Raw genomic sequence first — 10,124 nt, 5'->3', positions numbered from 1 at the left:
CAGTGAGCTAGTCCTGCAAAGCCATAAGAGTAGTAAGCTTTCTAGTGACACCATCAGAAATAAAATTATAAAATATTCAACTAGAGAAATGTACACCTTTTTATTTAGCACTTCATTTTTTATTTACAGTAAAATTACAGGAAAATGTTTCTCAAGATTAGAAAATGTTATGCTGATGATTAGGAGCAACATGTCTTCTCTAGAGTGTCTTGAGACTTTTCCCTGACTCCATAGTTGTCCCCCACGATGAAACCGGGGAGGGGACTGTGGATTGGTCTCCATCCTTCCTTTTGTTCGTACGTACGTACGTCTTGCCACAGAGATCCGGCTTTTACAAAATTACACTGATTGGCCAAGGCGTGGAGCTATAGTAATTAACTGACATTTGCTAGTCACACGCAATATCTCAATTAGCCCAAGGTGGTGGCGCTGCATCATTTGTGTGGGACTACATGTTTACTGTTGCCTCTCAAGTAGCCAGTATGAAGAGGGACCACTTTTACAATGTCCTGTTATTGTGTTGTTTTTGGATAGGTTCTCTTTCATTTATCATTAACTGTAAGAGACAGTTGTGTTCCTTGTTTACTATGAACAACATTATAAACAGGAAACTAACGTTTGTTTAATTATGTGCAGTACTGCAAAATTCTGTAAAATGTTATAAATTCAACAACAAAAAAATAATATTTTGCCATAAAGTATTTCAACAATGTTGTTTTGTTCCTACTGGTCCTGGTTTCACCTGTGGATTTTGAGGTGTCTAGGTTGGAGTGCTAACTCTGGTTAGTACATAAGATCACACAGACAGGGTGTGACAACAACAAACTACATACAGTAAGGCTTAGTGAAAATATACTCAAACACCATTCACCAAATCGTAATGCTTTGCTCCGATTTACCAATGCATAAAAACATTCCACAATAGGGGCTTACAGGTCTATCGAGGGGGAAGTCGTAACACAGTACGTCAGTCACCAAGCTACATCTTAGTGCTCTTCTCTATTGGGTTCAAGTACATACTGTTGTCTGTCTGGTCCATGTGGTATTTCTGGTTCTTTTTCAAGTTGTCTTCATCGTCGTCATTGACTGTCTTGTCTGGGAACAGCTTGTCTAGCTCGTCAGGGTCTACGTAGGTGTAGAAGTAAGCCATGATGGAGAAGATGATACAGACTGCCACCAGGAGGCCAGCGAACAGCAGGAACTCCATCCACTGGGAATTAGAAATTCGACTCAACATTAAACACATTTAACACAGGCCTATGTTGTTATTTGAAAGCCATATTTATTACACTGGTGTACTCTACTTGAGAAAGGGACCAAGACAGTAATGATGTTGTGATTGGTTGCCCTCTAGTGGACTACCACAGACATTTGGTTCTGTTTTACTGTTTTTAACTGTTTTATGCAGTCTATGGGTTCAATGGTGCAATGACAAGATTTTCTAAATGGCACAGTGAAAACAAAAGCACTCTTCTACTACTGGGACTGGGACTTACCTGATCCAGACCTGCCCCCTCTGCGACGATCAGCACAATGACATTGCCAAAGGCTACAGTCAGCAGCCAGCCGGCCTGCAGCACTGACTTCATGTTAGCTGGGGCCTGTATTGAACATAGACCTATATTGTTTATCATTGGTGGGGAAAAGCAGGGACAGATCACACAGCTCTGTTGGATAATAGTGATGATGCACACGTTCTTTACTCAAACATTATATTCTCTCCTTGTAAAGGCGGAATTCCAAATAATCAACCCATAACCTTGTAATCCCCCTATGCATTTCATGTAGATTTGAAAGGGTTCAGGTTGGTATGAGCAATATGGTTTTAGCTTCATCTTGCCCTCTGAAAGGCTAGGTAGAATTTTCATCATATTGAACACCCCAATTCTTTCAGATATTCAGAGGTACCTACACTATGTAGGCATTTTAGGCTTATTATCAATACTCAACCAATAACCAATTACTAATCACTGCTGACCTGTGAGTAAGACAACTACTGACCTGTGAGTAGGAGAACTCGAGGCCTGTGATGGAGAACATGACTTCTCCTGCTGTGATCAGGACGTATTGTGGAATCTGCCAGGCTATGTGGACATTGTTGGCCTTCACATCCTCCATTTTCTGGAGAATGATCTCTCCAGGGTCCTGTAAAAAAAGTATAGGATGTTAGTACTGTATGCCAGTGCAGGCACTGAAAATGCTAACAATGCCAAGGTTGTGGGTTCAATTATCGCAGGGATCACATACACTTACTAGTTTAACTACCAGGTAGCTAGTACTGGAGGTAGCTAGTACTGTGCTAGTCCAGGTAGTTATAGTTATACTGGCTTCAGGCTGTAGCAGGAAACACATATAGTATCTACAGTATGGTATTTTGTGGTCTCATGTAAAGCCAGTGGCCTGACTCACTCCTTTGAGAATGACAGTGTACGAGGCTCCAAAGTCAAGCAGGCCCAGGGTGATGAGGAAATCCTGTGAGCCTGATGTACACTTATCATTTGTGTACCTGTGAGAGATGGGATAGGTGAAGGATTTAGAGAAGGCAGAGGTAAAAGTGATCTGTGGATACTGAGATATGATCTAGTATTGTACTAGTATTGTACCGATTTGTTAATATATCAGTCAGATTTTCAATGTTAGAAAATTAGGAATATCAATTATAGGATATTCTGTCAGTGAACTGGGATGAGAAACTTTAATATTTGTTAAGATTAACTGCAATGGAAAGGAAATATGCAAGTCATACTCACTCTTTTCTTTCCACACTGTTATGGGGAGATATGCCATAGTCAGCAGGTACGTAAAAATCCACAGCACCCACTGTTATGTTCACAGCCTCGCTCCGTGTGTTGATGAATCTGTTCGAGACAGTGTACATGTTAAATGCTTCAGCTCCAATACATTTCTAATGCAGGTATGCAGAGATGGGATAAAGTGTATTCATTGATCTATAGCTGAGAGTCATGGGGAACATGTATTTTTCCATTGTACAAGATGATTCACAAGATGATGAACTCTTATTCTTTCCTCCAGTTAAATTCAGACGTAAAAACATCATTACCTCAGGTACGCTTCCATTTTTTCACTTTTATGTATGTTGTCTGTCGCCTATATTATGAAATAAATAAATAAAAATAAACAGAAAAGATCATGAAAGTTGGAAATATAGAAATCATTTCTGTAGTAGGCTATTAAGAAGAGCTACTGGTCGTTCAATAACTTTTGTAATCATTATGGTGCTTCAGATCAGACTTCAGACTCACTAGTTTACACACAATCCCAGAACCATTGCTGTGCAGGACGAGAGTGTAGGCTTTCTGCTCTGTGAAGGTCTGGACACACTGGTAAGGGCTTTCATTTTGGGTGACCGCCATATTGATGGTCTTGTTGTGTCCCCCTAGTTGAATATGCTGATATGCTGGTGGATCCTAATGGACAGACACAGTGGCAGAGTGAATTGACAAGGTTTATGTTCAGCTATATTGCCAAAACAAAAGACACGCTGACCCCAGAAGAACACACTCCTATCTGTTAGGACTGCTTTCTGTAAGAGCTGCTGTCAACGTTTATAAATACATGATGTGTTATACGCATAGCATTATCAACTTAAGTTAAGTTCATAGAAATAGTATTACAGGAATGTACAAAGCCACTCAGACCACAGCAATTTGGCCACACCCTCATGGGTACATTAATTCTATGGTTAGGTTACAGTAAAACATCCTGTTTGGTAATATCCTGTAATATGCTTTACTGTTGTATTGTTTTACAAATCTGTCAATCTAGTTTACCTCATAGGATTTGATGGGTTGTGAGAAGAGGTTACTCCCTGGGATGTTCAGTTTGACGTCACTGACAGCCAGATTGTAGACCTGTAGCAGACATTGTCCCTGTGGCGCAGGCTCCACCACCGTTTTCTACCAGAGGCAAAGAGAAGATAGAGGGGACATTAGAATCAAGGTAGTCTCTTCCCACAGCTACAGCTGCTATAGGTAGGGTAGAACGCCATGATTCTGTCACTATGGATTTAAAGAGGTCGTTCCAGAAGTTATTGAGAATTATGATAATCTTGCAAAAACACGATTAGGGATTGTTCTGGCCTTTGGCAAGTTATACAAACAAAATCTAAAGTGAAATTGAGCCAGAGATGTTTAGTCTTACCGTGACATTGACCTCCACCAAGGTGGCAGAACCGAAGGCCAGCGCTGCAAAGATCATACCCACAGCCATCTTCTTCAGCGGCCTGAGAGGATATAGAAGAATCTGACAATCAAACAATCTGACCCCACACTTAGATACCTTACACTACACACTTATAGACTTTTAAAGATGCACTCTAGGATCTTAAGCACAACAAATTCGTAACATATAGTACGAATTAGATTTTGTTTTGTTGCATGACATAACATACGAAAGGGATGACGTAGTATACGATTTGATGACGTAGTACACAAAACATGGGGACCACTTTTGGCTTGTGAGCACCACTTTCAAAACTACTGGCTGAATTTATACAAACGCTCGAGAGTGCATCTTTAACAGACTGCTTGACGGTCAACTCACATTGGTCAACATTGTCCCTAACACAGTTGTTACCACGCACTACTACACAGTGCTAACCAGTAGTACACAGTTGCTACTACACAGTAACAACAATTTCTGTTCTCAGAAATTATTCATTTGGTCAGTTGTTTTATATCTCTGTAGGAGAAGACGTTTGCACAACATTGTTTCCACGTATCTTTCACCCATCTCTATGACATGATAAGATCACAAGGTTTGGTAGAGCAGCTACAAATGTTTTCTTTATGGCCAACAGGCAGCTGTGTAAGCCACATGATGCCTGTTCTTGCACCATTCCTTACTCCCTTAGTTTCCTCATAAAAGATGACTGTGGAACGCTGTAGTGTCCACCGTCAGCTAAAGCTCCTGCTCGTTTAGAGACGGGCTGTATCTGAAAACGTAGCCTTGCTTCCTTCATCCTTGTTTCCCCAATTATCCTTAAAATGCATTGGAGAAGAGGATCCAAGGTCCCTCCTCCAATGAACTTTGATAGGAAAGGCAAGGAATTGAGGAAATAAGGACGGAGGAAGCAAGGATGAAACAGCTAGTGTTCAGACACACAAGGTCCACTCACGTGAGATTGATCCTACACAGGCCTATGAGTGGGTACACAACCATGTCAAAGATAGGCACAAACACGAGGATCAGCAGAGCGTTTAACATCTGAAAAAACAAGCAAGAACAAAACACAGTGCACACGCCTATAAATGACAATAAAAATTCCCCTAAAAATATCATAAAATCATAAAGGTTAATGCAGCATACTTATAAAATACACCAGTAAATATTTATGCTCAATGTTCTCAATAAAAAGATAGCATTATGGTGGTAATGTCCATTATAAAAGGGTTTGGGTTCAGGAGAAAACAAGTGTGATCTTAGTCAAGGCCATGAGAGAGATAACCTATGGTTACAGTTCTGAACTCAGCAAAAAAAGAAACGTCTTCTCACTGTCAACTGCGTTTATTTCCAGCAAACTTAACATGTGTAAATATTTCTATGAACATAACAAGATTCAACAACTGAGACATAAACTGAACAAGTTCCACAGACATGTGACTAACAGAAATTGAATAATGTGTCCCTGAACAAAGGTGGGGTCAAAATCAAAAGTAACAGTCAGTATCTGGTGTGGCCACCATCTGCATTAAGTACTGCAGTGCATCTCCTCCTCATGTACTGCACCAGATTTGCCAGTTCTTGCTGTGAGATGTTACCCCACTCTTCCACCCAGACACCTGCAAGTTCCCGGACATTTCTGGGGGGAATGGCCCTAGCCCTCACCCTCCGATCCAACAGGGCCCAGACGTGCTCAATGGGATTGAGATCCGGGCTCTTCGCTGGCCATGGAAGAACACTGACATTCCAGTCTTACAGGAAATCACTCACAGAACAAGCAGTATGGCTGTTGGCATTGTCATGCTGGAGGGTCATGTCAGGATGAGCCTGCAGGAAGGGTACCACATGAGGGAGGAGGATGTCTTCTCTGTAACGAACAGCGTTGAGATTGCCTGCAATGACAACAAGCTCAGTCCGATGATGCTGTTACACACCACCCCAGACCATGACAGACCCTCCACCTCCAAATCAATCCCGCTCCAGAGTACAGGCCTCGGTGTAACGCTCATTCCTTCGACAATAAACGCGAAACCGACCATCACCCCTGGTGAGACAAAACCGCGACCCGTCAGTGAAGAGCACTTTTTGCCAGTCCTGTCTGGTCCAGCGATGGTGGGTTTGTGCGCATAGGCGACATTGTTGCCGGTGATGTCTGGTGAGGACCTGCCTTACAACAGGCCTACAAGCCCCCAGTCCAGCCTCTGTCAGCCTATTGCAGATAGTCTGAGCACTGATGGAGGGATGGTGCGTTTCTGGTGTAACTCGGGCAGTTGTTGTTGCCATCCTGTACTTGTCCCGCAGGTGTGATGTTTTGATGTACCGATCCTGTGCAGGTGTTGTTACACGTGGTCTGCCACTGCAAGGACGATCAGCTGTCCGTCCTGTCTCCCTGTAGCGCTGTCTCAGGTGTCTCACAGTGCGGACATTGCAATTTATTACACTGGCCACATCAGCAGTCCTCATGCCTCCTTGCAGCATGCCTAAGGCACGTTCACGCAGATGAGCAGGGACCCTGGGCATCTTTCTTTTGGTGTTTTTCAGAGTCAGTAGAAAGGCCTCTTTAGTGTCCTAAGTTTTCATAATTGTGACCTTAATTGCCTACCGTCTGTAAGCTGTTAGTGTCTTAATGACCGTTCCACAGGTGCATGTTCATTAATTGTTTATGGTTCATTGAACAAGCATGGGAAACAGTGTTTAAACCCTTTACAATGAAGATCTGTGAAGTTATTTGGATTTTTACGAATTATCTTTGAAAGACAGGGTCCTGAAAAAGGGACGTTTCTTTTTTTGCTGAGTTTAGTATAAAGATTAATAGCAGTAGTAATGTATTATGTACTGTTAGGAAGTGAGTAACCTAACGTAGCAGGCGTGAAAAAACTATTGAGCGGAGGCCCCATATCCATTTTTCAGGGGAAGCAGAAGTTAGGTTGAAAATACTGTATCTCTGAAAACTGGAAACATCGGCTTTCTGTCGACCCCGCAGAGAGTGGGAAGAGAGTAAGGAACTGCAGGTACCTGCATTTGATCAGGCTTCAGGACAAATGTTGATCCCTGTAATATGGAGACAGATTTTACAACAAGATCTCAATTTCAGATTACAGTCAACGATAATAAAACAATTCAGAATACTATGAAATCATAAATAGTGTACTATCATCTTTTACCACAGTTGTAAAGCACATTGCTACACAAGGAAATAAACTTACGAAGACCATTCACTATGAGACTCATAACACTGTTGTTATGTACTGTACATTGAAAGAAAGAAAAAGGGACTTACGAAGGCCATGTTCATCCGGGTGGCCTGGAGAGTCCAACGGGATCCCTACAGCATCACAAAACAAAGATGGCTGAAAGTTATCATGTTATCACTGGCCCATTCATTGTATTCTATGGCACTGGATAGCTGGTTCACCATCACCATTCACTTCAATGGTATAATCAGACCTCATTAATCCAACATGTCCTTGGCTTCTAACATGCCTAATGGAAAGCCAAACGAAATGTTCTTGCCTATAAACAACATAAATTCCCTTCCTTTAAAACTAAGATTAACGTTTTTGTTCTACTTGTTAGTTTGAATCACTGTGTTTTATAAGAGGAATGTGCCAGGAAGTTTGGGTTCGGGAATGTTGGATAGATGTGGGTTTGGAGTTTGCAGTTTTCCCTAATCAAATGGTAGTGTGGTGCTGTTTGTTGTTGGCCAGAGGAGAGGAGCCTTAAGATCAAGCAGTGAGGCAAGTAGAACTTGGGGTCCCAGAGGGCAAAGCTGGTTGAAATTACTGTCTTAACTCAGTCCATACCCACTGTATTGGACTGTATCCCGGGTTTCGGAATCATGAAAGGTATTGCTAAGGCCGGGGCTTTTTAACATCAAAGGTGGTGATTACTGTTCTCGTGAGGCTTGTTATGGTAAGGGTAAGCGTTGGGTCCTTACCTGCTGGTCAAACAGAGCCCAGAACATGGGCAGAGGGATGTAGAGCACTAGAACCCTTAAGACCATCTTAATCTCATGGATCAGACGTCTCTGTAGAGAAACACATAGGAAACCATACATTATGGGTCACTATCAGGAGAGACTTCTTTATACATATATACCTTTTCCTGTAGACGTTCACCTGTAGGCCAGATCGCCAAAGAAAAAATCAAATTTTATGAAAATGTTAGGGACAATAACATTTTCTTATCTTTATATTATCTTATCATATCTTAATCTGAAAAATTGTTAATGGGGGCAGTTAAAAGCTCCATGAAGTCATTCTAGTCGTCACTGGAGTTAATCAGAAAAAGTTATTTAATTCTTGATAATCATACCGGATACTTCTCCTCTGCCCAGTCCAGCCAGTGTTTCTTCTTAGGGTCATACTTAGAGCTCTTCCAGCGGTTCTTGATGGCCAACTGTAGGATGGAGGGAACAGGAGCAGTCATGGTACAATATTAAGCCCAGGGACAGAATTTCTCAGAGGTTTATCTTTCTGTAATCTCAGAACCCAGAACCAAATATTGAGTGTGCTGGCCAGCAATGTTAACAGTGTGCCACGAGAGACATCTTTCTATGGAAGTATATGACTGCTGAGAGAGTGAGAGATGGATGACTTACCCCCATGCACTTACACACATCCAACAAGATGTTCCCTTCCGGTGGACTCTTCTTATACATCCCACTTCCAGAGATGAACACAACTACAAAGACATAAACATATAAAGAGTGGAGTTTGAGTAGATGTTGAGTAGAAGTTGTGCTAAACTCAGCAAAAAAAGAAACGTCCCTTTTTCAGGACCCTGTCTTTCAAAGATAATTCGTAAAAATCCAAATAACTACACAGATCTTGAATGTAAAGGGTTTAAACACTGTTTCCCATGTTTGTTCAATGAACCATAAACAATTAATGAACATGCACCTGTGGAACGGTCGTTAAGACACTAACAGCTTACAGACGGTAGGCAATTAAGGTCACAATTATGAAAACTTAGGACACTAAAGAGGCCTTTCTGTTGACTCTGAAAAACACCAAAAGAAAGATGCCTAGGGTCCCTGCTCATCTGCGTGAACGTGCCTTAGGCATGCTGCAAGGAGGCATGAGGACTGCCGATGTGGCCAGGGTAATAAATTGCAATGTCCGTACTGTGAGACACCTAAGACAGCGCTACAGGGAGACAGGAGGGACAGCTGATCGTCCTCGCAGTGGCAGACCACGTGTAACAACACCTGCACAGGATCGGTACATCAAAACATCACACCTGCGGGACAGGTACAGGATGGCAACAACAACTGCCCGAGTTACACCAGAAACGCACAATCCCTTCATCAGTGCTTTGACTGTCCGCAATAGATTGAGAGAAGCTGGACTGAGGGTTTGTAGGCCTGTTGTAAGGCAGGTCCTCAACCAGACATCATCGACAACAACGTCGCCTATGCGCACAAACCCACCATCGCTGGACCAGACAGGACTGGCAAAAAGTGCTCTTCACTGACAAGTCGCGGTTTTGTCTCACCAGGGGTGATGGTCGGATTCACGTTTATCGTCGAAGGAATGAGCGTTACACCGAGGCCTGTACTCTGGAGCGGGATTGATTTGGAGGTGGAGGGTCCGTCATGGTCTGGGGCGGTGTGTCACAGCATTATTGGACTGAGCTTGTTGTCATTGCAGGCAATCTCAACGCTGTGCGTTACAGAGAAGACATCCTCCTCCATCATGTGGTACCCTTCCTTCTGGCTCATCCTGACATGACCCTCCAGCATGACAATGCCACCAGCCATACTGCTCGTTATGTGCGTGAGTTCCTGCAAGACTGGAATGTCAGTGTTCTGCCATGGCCAGCGAAGAGCCCGGATCTCAATCCCATTGAGCACGTCTGCGACCTGTTGGATCGGAGGGTGAAGGCTAGGGCCATCCCACACAGAAATGTCCGGGAACTTGCATGTGCCTTGGTGGAAGAGT

At 42.8% G+C, this 10,124-nt stretch overlaps 1 protein-coding gene across 1 annotated transcript in view; it reads right to left on the bottom strand.

Moving 5' to 3' along the window:
- Nucleotides 1-97: 97 nt before the first annotated feature.
- Nucleotides 98-10,124, bottom strand: part of LOC139546672 (solute carrier family 15 member 2-like) — a 31,025-nt gene continuing 20,998 nt past the window's right edge. Inside the window, exons 9-23 of the mRNA XM_071355322.1 lie at nt 8,783-8,865; nt 8,497-8,580; nt 8,120-8,209; nt 7,463-7,507; nt 7,198-7,233; nt 5,138-5,226; nt 4,162-4,243; nt 3,792-3,917; nt 3,264-3,428; nt 3,062-3,108; nt 2,751-2,858; nt 2,410-2,506; nt 2,002-2,145; nt 1,497-1,601; nt 98-1,210 (exon numbers count right to left, since the gene is read on the bottom strand). Of these exons, the coding sequence (XP_071211423.1) occupies nt 980-1,210; nt 1,497-1,601; nt 2,002-2,145; nt 2,410-2,506; nt 2,751-2,858; nt 3,062-3,108; nt 3,264-3,428; nt 3,792-3,917; nt 4,162-4,243; nt 5,138-5,226; nt 7,198-7,233; nt 7,463-7,507; nt 8,120-8,209; nt 8,497-8,580; nt 8,783-8,865 (1,532 nt within the window). The 3' untranslated portion in view covers nt 98-979. The remainder of the gene's footprint in view (nt 1,211-1,496; nt 1,602-2,001; nt 2,146-2,409; nt 2,507-2,750; nt 2,859-3,061; nt 3,109-3,263; nt 3,429-3,791; nt 3,918-4,161; nt 4,244-5,137; nt 5,227-7,197; nt 7,234-7,462; nt 7,508-8,119; nt 8,210-8,496; nt 8,581-8,782; nt 8,866-10,124) is intronic.

Source organism: Salvelinus alpinus, chromosome 20 (genome assembly GCF_045679555.1).
Source record: "Salvelinus alpinus chromosome 20, SLU_Salpinus.1, whole genome shotgun sequence".
NCBI lineage: Eukaryota > Metazoa > Chordata > Actinopteri > Salmoniformes > Salmonidae > Salvelinus > Salvelinus alpinus.
The sequence above is the reverse complement of the archived record's forward strand: the minus strand, read 5'-3'. Positions and strand labels throughout refer to the sequence as shown.